This window comes from Myxocyprinus asiaticus, chromosome 33, assembly GCF_019703515.2.
Source record: "Myxocyprinus asiaticus isolate MX2 ecotype Aquarium Trade chromosome 33, UBuf_Myxa_2, whole genome shotgun sequence".
NCBI classification, from domain to species: Eukaryota; Metazoa; Chordata; class Actinopteri; order Cypriniformes; family Catostomidae; genus Myxocyprinus; species Myxocyprinus asiaticus.
In genome coordinates, this window is record NC_059376.1 from 28,342,563 (window position 1) to 28,362,154 (window position 19,592).

At 38.6% G+C, this 19,592-nt stretch overlaps 2 protein-coding genes across 11 annotated transcripts in view; both read left to right on the forward strand.

Moving 5' to 3' along the window:
- The first annotated feature begins 8,465 nt into the window (after positions 1–8,465).
- Positions 8,466–18,938, forward strand: LOC127423791 (protein-serine O-palmitoleoyltransferase porcupine-like). 5 transcript variants are annotated; one of them, XM_051668378.1, is made up of 13 exons: positions 8,466–8,540; positions 9,269–9,422; positions 12,165–12,357; positions 12,452–12,495; positions 12,750–12,931; positions 13,937–14,067; positions 14,208–14,333; positions 14,448–14,548; positions 14,773–14,849; positions 16,188–16,251; positions 16,415–16,500; positions 17,309–17,419; positions 17,568–18,938. In XM_051668378.1, the coding sequence occupies exons 2-13, from the start codon at positions 9,287–9,289 to the stop codon at positions 17,664–17,666; spliced, it is 1,350 nt and encodes a 449-aa protein (XP_051524338.1). In that variant the 5' UTR covers positions 8,466–8,540; positions 9,269–9,286; the 3' UTR covers positions 17,667–18,938. The 5 variants fall into 5 exon arrangements, with proteins under 5 accessions (XP_051524338.1, XP_051524337.1, XP_051524335.1 ...); XM_051668377.1 differs by having other exon boundaries at positions 8,488–8,540; positions 9,250–9,422; XM_051668375.1 differs by having other exon boundaries at positions 8,491–8,712; positions 9,250–9,422.
- A 386-nt stretch (positions 18,939–19,324) lies between these two features.
- Positions 19,325–19,592, forward strand: part of LOC127423787 (cold shock domain-containing protein E1-like) — a 35,723-nt gene continuing 35,455 nt past the window's right edge. For all 6 annotated transcript variants that reach the window (XM_051668365.1, XM_051668363.1, XM_051668364.1 and 3 more), the window contains exon 1: positions 19,325–19,396. The gene's annotated coding sequence lies outside the window, so the exon portion shown is untranslated. The remainder of the gene's footprint in view (positions 19,397–19,592) is intronic.

Below are 19,592 nucleotides of genomic sequence, written 5' to 3' on the forward strand. Positions count from 1 at the left end.
GTGTGCAGTCTTCTGAGTTAACAATAATATCACCTCAAAGAATTTGTGAAGAAAGAAATCATTTAGCATTTTAATAGCAAAAGAAATAAAAAATAATAATCAAATATTTCATCTATAAAAATAAATAATAAATTGTTCAATTTATCTGTACGATTTTTGATCACTATATTTTATTGTGTTATTTTTAATCAAGTTTTGATATGTCAAAAAGTAAAACACTACAGCCAGCATGAAATAAAACATTGCAGGAATGAAATGAAGCCTCTGGCTCATATCTCTCTTGCTCACCCACTCGCTCACCCACTCGCTTTCTCACCCTGCACGTCAGTCCTCCCTGTGTTGGATTATGGGCAAGATAGCGTTGGCGAGTGTACATCGACTGTACACTCGAAATCAGATTGCATTTTGGGTAAGAATGAGTGAACAAATGTAGGGAATGAGATGTAGGGAACAAATTCGGAAACTACTACAAAATGGCCGACACCCAAAATAGTGCACTATATAGTGGATAGGGGGCAATTTCGGACACAGCGTTGGACTTCATAGTTTTACACTTGTGCTTGTCATCTATTGACTTGAGAGACTTAAGAAGACATGAGGACGTTTCCGGTAAGGGAACATAAGCTGTGGCTGAGTTCGGAATGGCATAATCCCCATACTACACATACTACTTCTGCCATATCTGACCATGGCAGAAGTAGTATGGTAGTATGCCATTCCGAACTTAGTGTGTGTCTCGTTTCAAAGGCTGCATCCGCCTGAGGTCGCATTTGTCGGCCGCATACGTCATCAAGGCTGTCTCGTTTCAGAAAAGCAAGTAGAACACTCCGAATGCAGACTTCAAATGCGACCTTCTTTCATGGAATTTCGGAGGATGCATGAGGTGTATCCTTCATGGGCACTCACAACCCACAATTCTTTGCTTCAACAGAAATTAACATCATTTGTCTGGAAAAAATGACACGGATTTGCCTGAAAATATGACGTTCAAACGCAAGTAATGTTAATTCCCAAGCTGAATTACCTGAGTAGATGGGTGCAGAGTATATAATATGTATAATTATAGTAATATATCATTAAAATAAAGTATAGACTAAAATACACCTGTAAAATCTATTTTCTTTTCTCTCTATATCATTATAACTCTCCTAAAATGTACCTCATACATTCCCTTCCAAAGGGACTTTGTTCCCTTCTCACTGAAACCACTCAGGTTTGTTAAAGAGTGGCGTGCTGTCATAGCAACCATGATAAGTTCTGTTTCCGTTTGTCCTACGAAGGCCGTCTCGTTTAAACTAGGCTTGTTTAAAGGAGGACGCTTGGTACACTGCAGCCTTAAAAGGACACGTCCTAGCTAGCAGGCAGCCTTTGAAACAAGACACAGCTTATAGTGAGCAACGATGCTCCCTGGTTTTAATGGTGCATTGTGGGATCTTTTTAGGGAGCGAAAGTTTCAGTGCACTGGAATGATTTTGTGAATGAGACAGCCCTAAAAATGGCCAACTCACTGATCAGTGCCCTGATTACTGAACCAGGGAACTGACTGAAATGCACCAGAGAGCACAGGAGGGCAATATATCCACCTTATCATGATGGCGCCGCGGATGGCCGCCTCGGTGTGGAGCGCTCCTATTGTTTTGTTGTTTTTTTTTGTTTGTCCTGTGTTTAGAAATCTTTTTCCAGTCAGTTTTACCAGAGAAGAACTGCTGAACATTCGACAGCTTATACCAGACAGTCTTTTCCCGGTTTTTGAATAATCAGACGTTTTGCTGGACATTTTAGTTGGAGGTGTGGCTTTGTTGTTCAGGAGACGCAGGCGAGGGAGACGAGCCGGTGCGCTGGTCAAACTCCATCGGCGTGGCTTTCGAACAGCCCTGCCGAGCATTCATCTTGCGAATCTCCGCTCTCTTCCTAACAAAACGGACTAACTACATCTCCTCACCTGCACAAACAAGGACTTTTCAACCTCTGCTGCCTTGTGCTTCACAGAAACCTGGCTGAGTGAAGCCATTCCGGACAGCGCGTTACATCTGCTGGGCTTTCAGCTGTTCAGAGCGGATCGCATCGCGGAGTTAACGGGGAAAATGAGAGGCGGTGGAACATGCTTTTACATCAATGAAAGTTGGTGTACAGATGTAACAGCGTTAAAGAGGATGTGCTGTCCTAATTTGGAAGCACTCTTTATTAACTGTAAGCCTTTCTACTCCCCACAGGAGTTTTCCTCGTTTATTCTGGTGAGTGTGTATATCACACCAAACGCGTGTTTGAATGCCGCGCTGCAACAGCTGACTGATCAGATCACAGACATGGAACAACAATACCCGGACTCAGTTATTATTATTCTTGGGGATTTTAACAAAGCAAACCTCACACGTGAACTGCCCAAATACAAACAGCACATTACATGCCCCACCAGAGACAGGAACATACTGGATCATTGCTACACAACAATAAAGGATACATATCACTCTGTCCCTAGAGCAGCTTTGGGACTCTCTGATCACTGTCTGGTTCATCTTCTTCCAACCTACAGGCAGAAATTAAAATCAACCAAGCCAGTAGTATGGACTGTAAAGAGATGGACCAATGAAGCAGAGCGGGAACTACAAGCCTGCTTCGATTGCATGGATTGGAGTGTTTTTGAGGCTGCAGCCACAGACCTGGACGAGCTCACAGATACTGTTACATCATATATCAGTTTCTGTGAGAATATGTGCATTCCTACTAGGACTTATTTAAAGTTCAACAACGACAAACCGTGGTTTACAGCAGAGCTCAGGCAGCTTCGTCAGGCCAAAGAGGATGCTTATAGGGGTGGGGATAAACTCTTGTACAATAAGGCCAGGAACACACTGAACAAGGAAATCAGAGTGGCTAAAAGAAGATACTCTGAGAAGCTGAAAAACAAGTTTTCAGCTAACGACCCTGCATCAGTGTGGAGTGACATGAAACAACTCACAAATTACAGGACTCCTACCCCCAACCCTGTGGTGGACCAACATCTGGCTGATGACCTGAATGTGTTCTACTGCAGATTTGAAAGGCCCAATCTCACACCCCACACCCACTCTGACCTTCACTTCACACAAACACCAACACCTCCTGCAACCCCCCTCCTCCCCCCTCTTGCTACTCAACCTGCACTTAAGATCTGTGAAGATGATGTGTGCCGCATCTTTCGAAAAAAAAAAAGACGAGGAAAGCTTCAGGCCCAGATGGCATCTCACCAGCGTGTCTTCGATACTGTGCTAACCAACTGGCCCCCATCTTCACAGATCTTCAACAGATCACTGGAGCAGTGTGAAGTCCCATGCTACTTCAAACGCTCAATCATTATCTATGTCTTGCTGCTGTTTTTGTATTGTTTTTGTATTGTTGTACACTGGAAGCTCCTGTAACCAAGACAAATTCCTTGTATGTGTAAGCATACTTGGCAATAAAGCTGATTCTGATTCTGATTCTTATTCCTACGCCCCGTGATGCTTTGCGCGAAATGTGAGAGGTACTTCCGCTAAGAAGTAAACACAGGCTGTGTCTCATTTCGAAGGCTGCATGCTAGGTAGGGCGCATCCTCTGAAGGCTGCAGTATACCGAGCGTCCTCCTTTAAACAAGTCTTGTTTAAACGAGACGGCCTTCGTAGGACAAATGGAAACGGAACGTAACATGGTTGCTATGACAGCATGCCACTCTTTAACAAGCGCGAACGCTTTGAGTGAGAAGGGAACAAATTCCCTTTGGAAGGGAATGTATGTGGTAAATTTTAGGAGAGTTATAATGATGTAAAGAGAAAAGAAAATATATTTTACAGGTGTAATTTTAGACTAATACTTTATTTTAATTATAAATTAAACTTGGTACTTCAACTTGGGAATTAACATTACTTGGGTTTGAACATCATATTTACTGGCAAATTAGCATTGTTATTTTGTTTTAGACATTTCCGTTGAAGCAAAGAATTGTGGGTTGTGAGTGCCCACGAAGGATACACCTCATGCATCCTCCGAATTCCCATGAAAGAAGGTCGCATTCGAAGGCTGCATTCAAAGTGTCCTACTGGCTTTTCTGAAATGAGACAGCCTCGATGACGTATGTGACCGAGAAATGCGACCTCCGGAGGATGTCTCCTTCCAAACGAGACACAGCTAATGTTGTAGTTGCATCGAACCTTCATTAATTTTTTCATTGCAGTGTTGATCCTTCATTCATACTTGTGTTAGCGCAGCCTGACGGAGCTTAATAAGGACAATGTACGGATAGCTGTTCCATCTTTAAGAGGTTTGGGAGGATGATTTAAAGAATTGGCCTCAGGATGTCTGTAGAGCCATGAACCGCACGTTATCCCTGATAACATGTTCTAGCCGAAACGACTTGAGCAAAACATAATACAATACTCACTAAGACCTTGTTTATAGCTGGTATTTGTTTTGTTCAATGATTCGAAATAAAATGACTCACTTTTTGACTCGCATCTCAACATGTCTCTGTTTATTGACTAATTGCACATTACATGTTGGTCTTGTACGTCTGTTTCTCAAACCATTTGTAACATTTGCTGTAACACAGTGCCATCTACTGGATTATTGAAGAACAACAGGTATTGTAATTAATGCACATCATCACAGTATTAAGATGTATCTTGGGTGATCACACATCACCGTTGGTTGCACAAATGCATCTCCTGTGAGCACTTGCGACATATAGCATCACTACATCATAAATTAATAAACCAGAAAAATGTCACAAAAGATAAAGAAGCTCGGAAAAATAGCGCACTAGGTACAGCTGAAAATTCATTACTGCAAGTGCACACGAAGACACACTGAAGAAGATCTGTAAAGTTCTCATACATGTAGATGTAAGCTCTTTTTCAAATTTTCCTGATCGGACAGTTATTTCTTTTAAAGCCATGTGTCACCAGAGTCATGAACAGTTTAAACTCTTGATTAGCAGCGGTTGATTGATAAGGAGTGGTGCTTTGCTGCATCCCGGACATTATACAGTGTTTCAAATGTGTTTTTTGTGATTTGATCACAAAAGGTTTTTGCACCCCATTTACACCTGTATATAGTACTGATCACTTGTCATCGGATCATGCGAGCGGGGTCTAAATGACCGCTGCCTATATTAGCGAATGCTACAGAACAACTTCCTGTGGAAGTTCGTCCCAGATCCATTTACCCTCTAATACCCCCAGGAATAAGGTGGATACACATGGACTGACAAGGTTAACAAGAAACACCTGGGAAACAATCAGAGGGGTAGAAGGAACAGAGACAAGACCAGGAACTAAGGGTACGTTGACAACGATGTGCTAAAAACGGAAAAGTTTTTCCTTTTTGTTTTTGAAAAGTTTCGCGTACAGACGACAACGTTGTCAAAACGATCCCCGTTCACACGGACCCGCGAAAACGACTAAAAACGCTGTATTATACATGCCAGGCCAGTAGTTGGTGATGTCACTTTGTAAAGAAACACTACGCGCCTGCGCACATAAACATTCTTCCACAGAGCGGTGAATACAAGCAATGAAGATGGCGAAAGCATCGAGCAATTTTGTCTGGACGGACGATGAGGTTGCTTTATTAATACAATTACTTTGCTGGAGAAGCGTCAATTAACTCAAAATCTTGAGCAGCACAAACACAGTCCTGTAGTCCGCCATTGTAGTTTTGAATGTCTCGCGCGTTGTTTTGAAGTACTCGCGCGCATGCCTGTAGACTGAACTCTTAAGATTATTCAATAAACTCATTTTTACCATCACTTCATCTCCTGCCTTCTGTATACCCCCTGCTGACTCTTGGGCTGGTAGGAGAGTAAGTTAACATACCAAGCTATTGATGTTGACTGGTTTTGGATATCAGACAGAACTCTGATACAAGGATATCTTCTGACGGAGAGAGAGGTCTTGTGTACACTGGATCTAACATGCATTTTTACTGCCTCATGTTTTCATATTCTAAGCATATCATTGAATACTGTACATGGCATCATATTTCTGTCTATAGGCTATATACATAAGCGGTGGGTGAATGAATTGCAGGGTAAAGGTACATCAAATAAAATTAAGTAAATAAATAACATTTAAAATACAAATACATTTTTCCCATCTGAATCCATATATTAATTTCAAGATTTTCAAATTGCAGGTTCTGCCTACTGTACAATGTTCACACTCCATACAAAACACTCCAAATGAATAAATTGTTGATTATTGTTATTTGCACAGACACCAGTATTCATATTGATAATTATACATCTCAAATTGATGCCTATCAATCCATCATTCTTTATAAAACACGTAATACGCGTGTGCATGACGTCATCATTTTCACAAATGCGCGTTTTTGTATGTTTACACGGAAACGATAACGGCATCGTTTTCAAAAACTTGCACTTTGAAACCCGTTTTCAAACGTTTGCGTTTTTTAGGTCCTAAAACGTCGTTGTCGTGTAAACGAACAGCCAACATTGACAGCTAGAATGCCAAGGATCTGCAAAGCTGTCATTGCTGCACGTGGAGGATTTTTTGATGAGAACTCTTTGTAGTAGTTTAAGAAGTTCTGAACATTTTTTTTTTTTTTTCTTCAAATTGTAATAGTAATTTTTCACATTATTAATGTCCTGACTATACATTGTGATCCGCTGAATGCCAGTTTGGTGAATAAAAGTACCAATTTCTTTCCATAAGAGCAAAATCTGTACATTATTCCAAACTTTTGGCCACCAGTGTATATACACCAATCAGCCACAACATTAAAACCACCTGCCTAATATTGTGTAGGTCCCCCTCGTGCCGCCACAACAGTGCCAACCCCCATCTCAGAACAGCATTCTGAGATGATATTCTTCTCACCACAGAGCGGTTATCTGAGTTACCGTAGCCTTTGTCAGTTCTAACCATTCTGGCCATTCTCTGTTGACCTCTTTCATCAACAAGGCATTTCTGTCCACAGAACTGATGCTCACTGGATGTTTTTTGTTTTTGGCACCATTCTGAGTCAATTCAAGACTGTTGTGTGTGAAAATCCCAGGAGATCAGCAGTTACAGAAATACTCAAACCAGCCCATCTGACACCAACAATCATCCATGCGATTATCTAATCAGCCAATCCTGTGGCAGCAGTGCATTGCATAAAATCATGCAGATATGAGTCAGGAGCTTCAGTTAATGTTCACATCAACCATCAGAATGGGGAAAAAATATGATCTCAATGATTTGGACCGTGGCATGATTGTTGGTGCCAGACGGGCTGGTTCGAGTATTTCTGTAACTGCTGATCTCCTGGGATTTTCACGCACAACAGTGTGTTGTGAATGGTGCCAAAAACAAAAAACATCCAGTGAGCGGCAGTTCTGCAGATGGACACGCCTTGTTGATGAGAGAGGTCAATGGAGAATGGCCAGACTGGTTCAAACTGACAAAGTCTACGGTAACTCTTATAACCACTCTGTACAATTGTGGTGAGAAGAATATCATCTCAAAATGCTATTCTGAGATGCGGGTTGGCACTCTTTTGGCAGCACGAGGGGGACCTACACAATATTAGGCAGGTGGTTTTAATGTTGTGGCTATATTAAAAATATATATATTAGATGTTATTAATTCATCAGAGCTCTAGCTCTAGAAATGGTTAAAGAAGAAGCATACATGTATAGGGCATAATATAGGTAATTAATTAATTATATTGTTCTGGACTGCTCTAGGTTGTTTGCTTGAATATATTTAAATTTAAGATAAAGCTTTATATGTTTGTGTTTCCCAGTGAATATCTCATGGTGGGGTTATTTTTGAAAGTCAATATTTGTCAGTAGACACAAACCATGAGGAAGTCTTGACTACAAAAAAAAACTATTGAACGTTTTCTCCTTTATTGCCCAGAGGAAAAATACAGTTCATTCAACATACATTGACCTTTTGTTATGATAATGGGGCATGTGCGCTCAGTAGTCACAATGGGAATCTTCTGTTTATTGACAATGATTTCAGAAGAATGCATTTGATTTTTAAATATGAATATTAAAGTAAAAAAAAGCCATCCTTCACATTCTGCAGACTATTTAAAATGTAGGTTATTAATGGCTTGTCAGCTAAATGTATACAGTAAAACAATTAATGAAACAGCAAAATTGAAAATACAAAAAAATACAATATACAAAACCTGATATGAAAATAGTCCCACCCTTGTCCTAATCTGACTTTATAATAAACCTGTAATATAATTATAATAATAATTGTAATAATAATAATAATAATAATTAATCCCTTTGTGGTTTTATTGTTTTCACATGTTTAGCCATCCTAACGTTTATTACTCAAATAAAATAAGAGGAAATGTGATTTATATCAAGCAAGAAATGGTTTTGAACGGATTTCGATGATAAATAAAAAAGAACAGAGAATATGTAAATCAGTTTATTCCCATTATAAATCAAAGCCTCCTGCAGTCCAAAGGCACTCCAGCACCTCCACTGGCTCTGCGGAGGAACTGAATACAAACAGCACGCTGCTGGAGTCAAGTTTGGTTGAACTCCGACTCCGGTATGTTCATCAACTCTAAAGCGCGAGCGTTTATTGAGTTTTACAGATATTTATGATCTATTTAACGGGATGAAAAGGACATCTGGACGACACATTTTTACTAGACATTTTCACATCCCACTTCCGCATGTAACATTGTAGCGCAGGACACCGAATTTGCCTCTGGAATCTGGTAAGAATCACTGTCGTGAATTGCAGCAATGAACTCAATGAACGTTCACGAGTCAGTGTGTCGACGTCTGGTCGGGTTTTGTTGTCGCTGAAAAATCTGCGCGTGGTTACAAGTTCTTGATAAATGAACATTTTCCACTGTGTATTCACAGCATCTGTGTGTGAGGCAGATATCGTTACAAAGCAGCATCCGTATCCGATAAAAGTTAAAGGTCTAGAAACAACCCGCACGTTTGTACGTCTCGATGGAGATTCGAACTACATCTCGCGCAGATAATTATGTAGAAAGCAATAAGGCCTGTCGATCTCGAGACAGTTCACCCTCATATTTCTGTATTATGTAACCTCTCTTTAGGAATGAAGGAGGTGGGTATTATATAAACACAGAATTGCAAAAACTTTATTTTAATTCCAGAATGTTCTGTCCCTGTCTATCTCAAACCTGAACTGTTCTTGGCATGCAGTGTAGTTATGTAAAACTGTCCAATAATCATACAGTATAGTAATACTGATAACAATACAGTCTCTCATCTTCAAGCGCCGTCTGTGTATAACAGCATTCCAAGGGCATCGCTATGGATTCCTTTGGACGGGTGGAGTTCCTGCAGGCTCTGGGAGAGGGTTGTGTGCTGCCCACTGCCCAGCAAGGTGTGGAGCAAGTGTGGCAGCTCCTGCTGGTCTGCCTATTGTGCCGGGTCATCTGCAGACTAGGTGAGTCATCATGCTCACCCAGGTCACTACACCAGCCTTCTAACACCTTTTATACAGACCCAGCGTTCCTCTAAAGGACAGGACCAATGTTATGCTGGCTGACGTCTTTAGCATGCTCTTCAAAGCCAGATGTTACTATTGGGAATGGGGATTGTAATTCTTCTTTATTGATGAAAGGCATGGCTTACCAAATGTACCACTCTAATGTGTTTGTATTCATGAAGGAATGCTTAGTTGTAGTATCATATATTTTCTGCACACACTTAGTACCTCCATCACAGACCCCTAGGTTTTTACAGGGATAGTTGTCAAAAAGAAAATGTACCAATTTAATAACCCTCATATCTTACAAAACTTACAAAAAGTCAAAATGGTTACTGAATAAAGACTTGAATTTCAGTCTGTTCCTCGCACAAAGCTTATCCTATGGCTTCAGAAGACTTTTATGGTGCTGTTTTGTCTTTTTTGGGGGCTTGGCAGTATAAATAAATGACTTGCAGCATATAGAAAAGAGCAGCTTGGATATTCTGCTAAATGTTTGGGAATCTACAATTTATATGTCCTATTGACACACTAAAGCAGGAAACTGTGTATAAATTCAATTTTTATTCACACACACACACACACACACACACACACACATACAGTTGTGCTCAAAAGTTTGCATACCCTGGCAGAAATTGTGACATTTTGGCATTGATTTTGTGTCAGTTGACTGATCATGCAATGTCTTTTATTTAAGGATAATGATCATATAAAGCCATTTATTATCACAATAGTTGTTTGGCTCCTTTTTAAATCATAATGATAACAGAAATCACCCAAATGGCCCTGATCAAAAGTTTACATACCCTTGAATGTTTGGCCTTGTTACAGACACACAAGGTGACACTCACAGGTTTAAATGGCAATTAAAGGTTAATTTCCCACACCTGTGGCTATTTAAATTGCAATTAGTGTCTGTGTATAAATAAATCAATGAGTTTGTTAGCTCTCATGAGGATGCACTGAGCAGACTAGATACTGAGCCATGGGGAGCAGAAAAGAACTGTCAAAAGACCTGTGTAACAAGGTAATGGAACTTTATAAAGATGGAAAAGGATATAAAAAGATATCCAAAGCCTTGAAAATGCCAGTCAGTACTGTTCAATCACTTATTAAGAAGTGGAAAATTCAGCGATCTCTTGATACCAAGCCAAGGTCAGGTAGACCAAGAAAGGTTTCAGCCACAACTGCCAGAAGAATTGTTTGGGATACAAAGAAAAACCCACAGGTAACCTCAGGAGAAATACAGGCTGCTCTGGAAAAAGACGGTGTGGTTGCTTCAAGGAGCACAATACGACGATACTTGAACAAAAATGAGCTGCATGGTCGAGTTGCCCGAAAGAAGCCTTCACTGCGCCAATGCCACAAAAAAGCCCGTTTACAATATGCCCGACAACACCTTGACACACCTCACAGCTTCCGGCACACTGTAATTTGGAGTGACGAGACCAAAATAGAGCTTTATGGTCACAACCATAAATGCTATGTTTGGAGAGGGGTCAACAAGACCTATAGTGAAAAGAATACCATCCCCACTGTGAAGCATGGTGGTGGCTCACTGATGTTTTGGGGGTGTGTGAGCTCTAAAGGCATGGGGAATCTTGTGAAAATTGATGGCAAGATGAGTGCAGCATGTTATCAGAAAATACTGGCAGGCAATTTGCATTCTTCTGCACGAAAGCTGCGCATGGGATGCCCTTGGACTTTCCAGCACGACAATGACCCTAAGCACAAGGCCAAGTTGACCCTCCAGTGGTTACAGCAGAAAAAGGTGAAGGTTCTGGAGTGGCCATCACAGTCTCCTGGCCTTAATATCATCGAGCCATTCTGGGGAGATCTCAAATGTGCGGTTCATGCAAGACGACCAAAGACTTCGCATGACCTGGGGTCATTTTGCCAAGACGAATGGGCAGCTATACCACCTGCAAGAATTTGGGGCCTCATAGACAACTATTACAAGTTTTTTTTTTATTGTATAATGTGTATTCTATATTGTGTGTATTGTATAATGTAAATTGTATGTTATTATTTGTATATTGTGTTGTGTGTAATTATGTGTATATTAGATTTTAAATTGTGCTGTGTAAATTTGATGTTTATTGTAGATTGGTATATGTCTCATCACTGTCACGACTGCTATGTTGCTCGGAACTGCACCCAAGAATTTCACACACCATTGCACTTGTGTATATGGTTGTGTGACAATAAATGTGGTTTGATTTGAAAAGACTGCATGCTGTCATTGATGCTAAAGGGGGCAATGCACAGTATTAAGAACTAAGTGTATGCAGAATTTTGAACAGGGGTCATTTCATTTTTTTCTTTGTTGCCATGTTTTGTTTTGTGATTGTGTCATTCTGTTATAACCTACAGTTGAATATGAATCCCATAAGAAGTAAAAGACATGTGTTTTGCCTGCTCACTCATGTTTTCTTTAAAAATGGTACATATATTACCAATTCTCCAAGGGTATGCAAACTTTTGAGCACAACTGTATGTATATATATATATATATACATACAGTATATGTATATAGGATCCCTTTAACTCACCACATGGACCGAATGGCTTTTTATTTATTTATTTTTTTTTTTTTTTGTCTAACCTCAATGCTTTTTTGTGGTTTTAAAACAATGTGTATAGATCCATCTGTTGAGTCTTGATGAAGCAGGGTAATGCTCTGCCTCTCTTTGACAGGTGTCTCGCCTCATGTGAAGCATCTGAGCTCACTGGCAGGTGGCCTGTATGTGCTGTATGTGTTCTTTGAGCTGCACATGATGTGGGTGATTATCCTGAGTCTCCTGTGTTACCTTATCCTGCTCCTTTGCATAAACTCCAGCAGCAAAGGGGTCTTCCTCTCCCTTGTCATCCTCATCTACATGCTGATGGGGTCTGTTGTCCTCATCAACTGCATTTTACAGAAAGGCCTAATGAATTAAACCGGTCCATAATAATCTAACTGTTTTTGTTCATTTTCATTATAGTGAGCTACACATGATAGACGCAGCAACCTGGCATAAGATGAGAGGTGAGATTAGAATTTGTGTTTTGTATGTTGTTATTATTGTGTTATCGGTATTTCACAGGGCAATCATACTTGGGGGAAACAATCAAAAATAATATTATAATAAAATAATTATTGAAATAAAATGAATATTATGATTTTTTTTGTAAGTAATGCAAGTCATTTTTTAAAACACTTTTATTAAAATGCAGTAACTACTCCAATTTTAAAACTAAGAAAAATGGATTTAGAACTTTTTTGATTTTGGTTGTGTCCAGGCTCTCAGATGGTTGTGGCCATGAAGGCTATCTCTCTGGCCTTTGACCTTGATCGAGGTGCTGTGTCCTCCTTTCCCTCCCCGCTGGAGTTCATCGGATACCTCTGCTTTGTGGGAACCATTATCTTTGGCCCATGGATCAGTTTCAACAGCTACACAAATTCTATTAATGGCCGCAAAATGGTAAATAAGATTTGTTTTATCAGGTTATGATGAAAGAAAAGCCACGTGATGCTGCAAGCTGGATAAGAGTCTCTTTAAATGTAATCCTTTATAGCAGTGATTCCCAACCAGGAGTAGTTTCACCCCAGGAGATTTAAGCAGGTTCCAGAGGGTACTTGAAAGGTTTTGATTCTGCTGTGTTAAACCTATAAAATTAACCTCTTGTTTTTTTTTCCAGTTTCTTTTAAACAAAAGAAAATAGTAATAGAAAATTGTCACAAAATAATGTGTAATAATATAATATTATAATAATCTGATAAATGGTATGCAGTGAATAAGAACTAATTTCTGGTTAGATGAGGGGGTACATGAGCCTTTCTGATGAGGCTGTGGGATATATATGACAAAAAAGGTTGGGAAACCTTTGTCCTCTAAATACACAGACACACGCACAGCTTTTGACATTTAAATAAATTAAATGAGATCCATTTCAGGCTGATAAATGGGAAAATAATTGTTTCCTTGATGAAGAGAAGCTTTGTTGTGCTGGACACATTTTCAATAAGTTGAAGGCTTCTTATTTAAAGGTATAGTTCACCCAAAAATTTAAATTCTTTCATCATTTACTCACCCTCATGCCATCCCAGATGTGTATGACTTTCTTTCTTCTGCTGAACACAAATGAAGATTTTTAGAAGAACATTTCAGCTTTGTAGGTCATTTGTAGGTGTGGGTGAGACTTGCATATTGTTCTCTTTCTCACCCATGCTTATCATATCGCTTCTGAAGATATGGATGTAATCACTGGAGTCGTATGGATTACTTTTATGCTGCATTTTATGCTTCATTCACTTGCATTATGAAGACCTACAGAGCTTACATATTCTTCAAAAAATCTTCACTTTTGTTCAGCAGAAGTCAGAAAGTCGTATGTATCTGGGATGACATGAGGATGAGTAAATGATGAGTGAATTTTCAGTTTTGGATGAACTATCCCTTTAATAACTAAACAACTCTCTCCTGCAGAGTGTTGCCTGGTTTGGAAAGATTGCTCTGAGCTTTCTGAGGAGTCAAATCTGCTTGGTTATTTCCAACTGTATTGCTCCTTATCTCTTTCCTTACTTCATTCCCATCTATGGAGACGGACTTTCTCGTAGGTGAGCAGCAATTCCCCTACACCTCCCTTTTAGTGATTCCACCTCTAGAGGCTAGGTTTTTGTGTGGAAATAGACTGGCTACCATGAATGTCTATATTACATTTTATCAAATGTTATTTTTACTGGCCATATACCCTCAGGTGGCTTCACGCTTATGAAAATGCAGTGTCCTTCCACTTCAGTAATTACTTTGTCAGCTACTTGAGTGAAACAACCACTGTAATGGCTGGAGTTGGATTCTCTGAGCACAAAGACAACCTCAAATGGTCAGTCGTATGTATATACTTTATCTCTCTTACTTTGACACTCTTTCAAATTTCTTTGTTAAATGCAGGAGTTATTGAAATATCTTATATGATATAATATTTTGTCATTCAAAGGGATATCACAGTAGCTAAGCCTCTGAATGTGGAATTGCCGAGGTCCATGGTGGAAGTTGTTACTTCTTGGAATCTACCCATGTCGAAGTGGCTAAATGCATGTATGTGCCTTAAAATGTGTTTTAATTTCAGGTTTGCGACATGTTATTGATACATATACAGTGGCTCCAAAAAGTATCTGGACACTTAAGCCATACTCAAAAATGTGTGAATGTCATTGCATTATATCAAAAAACATAAAGTTTTTTTTTGTTTTGTTTTTGTTTTAGGCCACTGCATGTCATGTATTTATTTAAAAATGTTCTCTGAATGTTTTTGCGCACAGATGTTTTTAAAAGTGCACTCAGACTTGGAACATTTCCTGCTATTTTGGTGACCTACACAGCCAGTGCATTATTACATGTAAGTATGATTTTTAACTCTCTATTTGTTATCATTTTCCTCAGTGGTGTTCTGTATTTTTGAGGGATGGTTTGGTGGTACAGAATCAGGTGTCATCTGTTTAAACAGATTTTAGTTTTGTAAGGCTATTGAAAACAGCTGATCCAGAAACCAGTTTCCTATTTAACATGGCAGCTTAAATGAATATGGTTTCTTATCTCAGAACACCATGACCCAGATTTAAAATGCCTTCTAGAGCTGGTATGGTTAGATAATTCACTCACTGCTGACTAGCTTGTCTCATGTCACATAGTAAGCATTGTAGTTTTGCCTGTTAGGTTGTGGCCTAGTCTGTAGCACAGATAAGACTAAGTCATTCATGCTAGATTACCAGTTTGACCTTTAAGAAGAATAAAAGAGTAAATATAAGAATAAAATATCCTTGACAGATATAACTGAAATAGGTGTCCTAAGAAATCACACCTGTCTCTATAACAGTCCTAGGCTCTATAAATGGCACAAAAGTATATGGGACCTTTTTTTCGTCAGAACACTAGCTAATCAAAAACCCTCTCTGCCTGTGAATCATTTTGCACATTTTTGTTTGCTGATATGTCTTTGAAGTAGAAGTCAAACGATAGTGGATTTTACAGATACTGATAACTAAGGTGGTGGAAAAGGCCGTTGATCGATTAATCGGCCAAAAAATATTTTTTTAACCGATTTATATAATATTTAAAAAAAAAATCTTAGTCTTTCCTTACTATGACGGGCACAGAAATTGAGGCTACAAGAGTCCAGAATTCATAAAATCCCAAAAGCAGTTTATTGTGCAACCTAAATCCCAATTATAATCAGAAGAATGATAATTTGGTGCATAACCTGGGATTTTTCTTCATTACAATGCTCTATATGTAAAAAATTACCAAATCAAGCTTTTTATAGCCTATATACGTTCATCAGATGAAGAGTTTTGTATGTGTATATTTCACCAGAAGAGGTTTATTGATGAGTAAATAAAAAAACGAGGGGGAAAATACATCGGCAACTATCGGCATCAATAGTGCCAAAAAGCAACTATCTGCACCGATTAATCGGTAAAGCTGATATATCGGTCCACCTCAACTTTGAAGTGGATGTTTTAAACAGAGGGTGTGTGGTTGAAGGAATGGGGGTGGTCCAATTTAGTCTGCTAAGTTTGGCAAAAGAGAACAAATGTTGTTCATAGAAATGCCTTTTTATATTATATTTGGGTGGAGACCTCTGCTGGTTAATATTGGAGATTGCACTTTTCAAAAACTGATTCACATTTGTTTCAGTGTTATAATTACATGATTAAGTCACTGTGTTGTTTGGCAGGGTCTCAGCTTCCATCTTGGGGCAGTGCTGTTGTCTTTGGGTTTCATCACTTATGTTGAACATGGTAAAATATATTATTCTTTATTAAATGTATACAACCAGCATTGAACACTTTTTATGCAGAATGCCATCCTCTGTCACTTTCACATGTTGTGAAGCTGTGAATTGCGTCACCTAACTTGCATATCCAACAAGACTGAACTGTCTGTCTTTGTTTCCTTCTCCAGTTCTGAGAAAACGGTTGGCAGCAATTTTCAATGCCTGTATACTGTCGAAGCGCTGTCCAAGTGACTGCCATCACCAAAATAAGAAGGTGATCTGTTCCTCTGAGTTCCAGAGCTGTTTTAGTCTTTAGCACAGGGTTCCCACACTCTTGGAAAACCTGGAAATATCAGAGAATTTTAAAATTGTGATTTCCAGGCCTGCAAAATGTTATGAAAATTGAGAAGTGATGAAAATGTATATAGTGAATATACATTTTTCTAGTTTTCCTCTACACAAGAGCAATATATAACTGATGAGATTTAAGCAGAGTAAAAATTGCTCATAAGCCATAGTTATGTCTGATTTGTGAGCAAATAATTGAGTTAATGAATAGGTCAAAACAGTTCACAAATCAGTCTGAATCAAAAGGACTTTTTTTAAAATCTCTATCCAGCAAACCCAAATGACTGGAAAGGTCATGGAACCTTAAAAAGGGTGAGAACAACTTATAGTGGCTGCTGTAGTTAAGGGACTCCTGCATTGCAGAATCAGTTGAATTTTGGTTCTAGTGAAGTGTGAGATATCAACTTCACTATTATACCCACTTAAATTTGTTTTGGATTTATATTTTTATATTTAGAGCCCCTTTCAGCTAAAGTAACCTTTTCTGAAGCTAATTTGCCCAAATTGTTTGTTAAAATTTTCAACATTTTCCTTATTAAAATAATTTGAAAGGGTTACTTTAAGCTTTAGCAAACACTTACAGATGCTTTAAGTACAACAAAAAGCTTTAAATACAACAAACAAATCAACTAAAAATATACATCTGGAAAACCTGCTATGCTGTCACCTTTTTCACCTCAAGAGTTTGCATCCCTGCCCTTTTTCTTTTTTTCTTTTCTTTTTTTTTATAACAGACTGTGTGGGTGTATGGTGTTAACCTGTTCTTCAGTGCACTATCAATATTCCATCTGACATATCTGGGCTCACTGTTTGACTCTGAAATGGACAACATGAATGCAGAGGAGGTGAGCATTTCCATGTGCATTCTTTTGTTATATACAATTAGGGATGGACATAATATGTAAATGTTTAATTTATTGAACTTATTTTGTATAAAGACATTGCAATAACGTTTCATCATCTCCCTCCCGCCCCGCCCCTCCCCTCCCTCAGGGATACATGGCTAGTCACACCATTCAGAAATGGTCGGAGCTGAACTGGGCCAGCCATTGGGTGATGCTTTGCTGTTTTGTGTTTTATTGGCTCATTTAAAGGGCAGAGTATAAGATTTGATTTACTAATCAGAGGACTGAAACTGAACCCTTAAAGATGTGGGTGCTTGTGGACAAGCCTTTAGCTGCTGAGATCCTATGGACTGCAGTTTTCAACACAGTTGCCAGAGTTACCACATCTACCCTGCTGTCTTTCACCTGGAGAAGAGCATCATGGATTAAGTGCCTTATGACTTATGTTGTTACAAGAATCATGTTTTGATAATGTTAGAGTACATATTCTTTTTATTTTGATTTGGATTAGGTACAGTTTTGGATTAAGCAAATGGATGAAAATGATATCACTGCGCAATGTATGTGTCAAGTATTATTTGTATCTTTTTTGTTAGTTGTTACTTTGAATGGCTTCATATAGTGGACAACAGATTCTGTGTGACCATGTATGTTATTGTCACTTGTATAGGATATGTCCTGAGGCTGTAAACATGTTTTGTAGTTTTACCAAAAGGTGTAGTTTAGGTCTGACAATTATATTCTTATTTTTTTCTAATAAAATTGCCTCATTTCTTATGATTAGCCATTTACTTAGATATTTGCCTGTTTGGGCACTTTTTATTATTTTAACTACAGGGACAGTCCCCTTGGAACTAATTGGATTGAAGTGCCTTATTTAGGGCACAATACTTAGTTGATAGAGCAGCCTGCATTGTGGCAGTATCATGGTACAGGAATGGTGTCACTTACCATGGTACTTTGATAAATACTTTGGTACTAAATTATTTCCTATTCATGTATGTACAAAGTACTTTAAAGAAAACCATTATTTCCCAGGTACATGTTCAAAACACATGGTAGTACCATTTTTGTGTGGGTTTTGGTGTGTATCGTTTTTATAAAGAGATAATGCATGAAGGGGAGAGCCTTGGTAAATAAATCAGACTTGATAATTCATGTAATCAATCTGATACAAGCAGAGTTTTAAGTCAGAGCTTAGAACATCAGAGCCCTTTTTATGCAATATAAATAAATTGTGTGTGTGTGTATATATATATATATATATATATATTAACAGTATTTTTTATTGCACATTACAAAACAGTGTAATGGCACTGTATAAGACAAATACAGGGAAAACAGTTTGAAAAGGCAAAAAATCGAGAGGGGAAAAAAGGTCATATCTTACAAATGTGACATTTTTGCCATCATTAAAAAGTTTAGGAGACTAGAATATGAGATATTTAAATAAAAAAGATCTCGAATCTGGACAAAGAATCAGGAAATTTGTTCTTCTGAATAAAACATTTACACTTGAAAAAAATTTGATCAACTGCGTGGTTATTACTTGAAAAATAGAAACATTTATCTTTCAGTGATAATATTAGCAGTTTATAAAGAGACTGCTTCTCAAATCCTTCCCAAAAGGATTGTGCTTGCTTGCACTAAAATAAACTATGCAGACATTTTTTCTCCATTTTACAGAATACACATAAAGTGGACACATCAGCAAAAGTAGCAGTTAAACAATTTGTTGGAAAGATAATATGCAATATCTTAAAATGAAGGCTACTTCTCGTCTACTTCTCTTAAAAAAATTTTTATCAAGAAGTCACATTTCTAACAGTATCCCATTCGTGACCTCTGACCGAGTAGCGTTTCCCAACAGAGCTCACACGGTACTATAATATATCGCGAGACTTCTCACAACATCTTACTACGTAATGTGCCGTGCTGCTTATGGCGGCGCTGGTGACAGTGCTGAAAGCTGTTGGGGTGAGTTTTTGTATATTTTTAAAGGAAGTTTGCATGTTACACGACTCTCACATGGATATATATCGTGGGGGTTCAATACGTGCATTTAATGTTCTGTCTGTCAATTGTCTTGATTGTTTTACCAGTTTAACGGTCTAGGGTGGGGGCGGTGTTTCCCCTGCGTGTGCTCTAGCGGGTTAGCGTGTTAGCCTGTTAG

Bases quoted from the DNA above. Each gene is read 5' to 3' on its own strand.
- LOC127423791 (XM_051668374.1), top strand. The intron at 12,496-12,749 runs GTGAGATTAGAA...GGTTGTGTCCAG, and splicing joins AACCTGGCATAAGATGAGAG to GCTCTCAGATGGTTGTGGCC. The intron at 16,252-16,414 runs GTAAAATATATT...TTCCTTCTCCAG, and splicing joins CATCACTTATGTTGAACATG to TTCTGAGAAAACGGTTGGCA.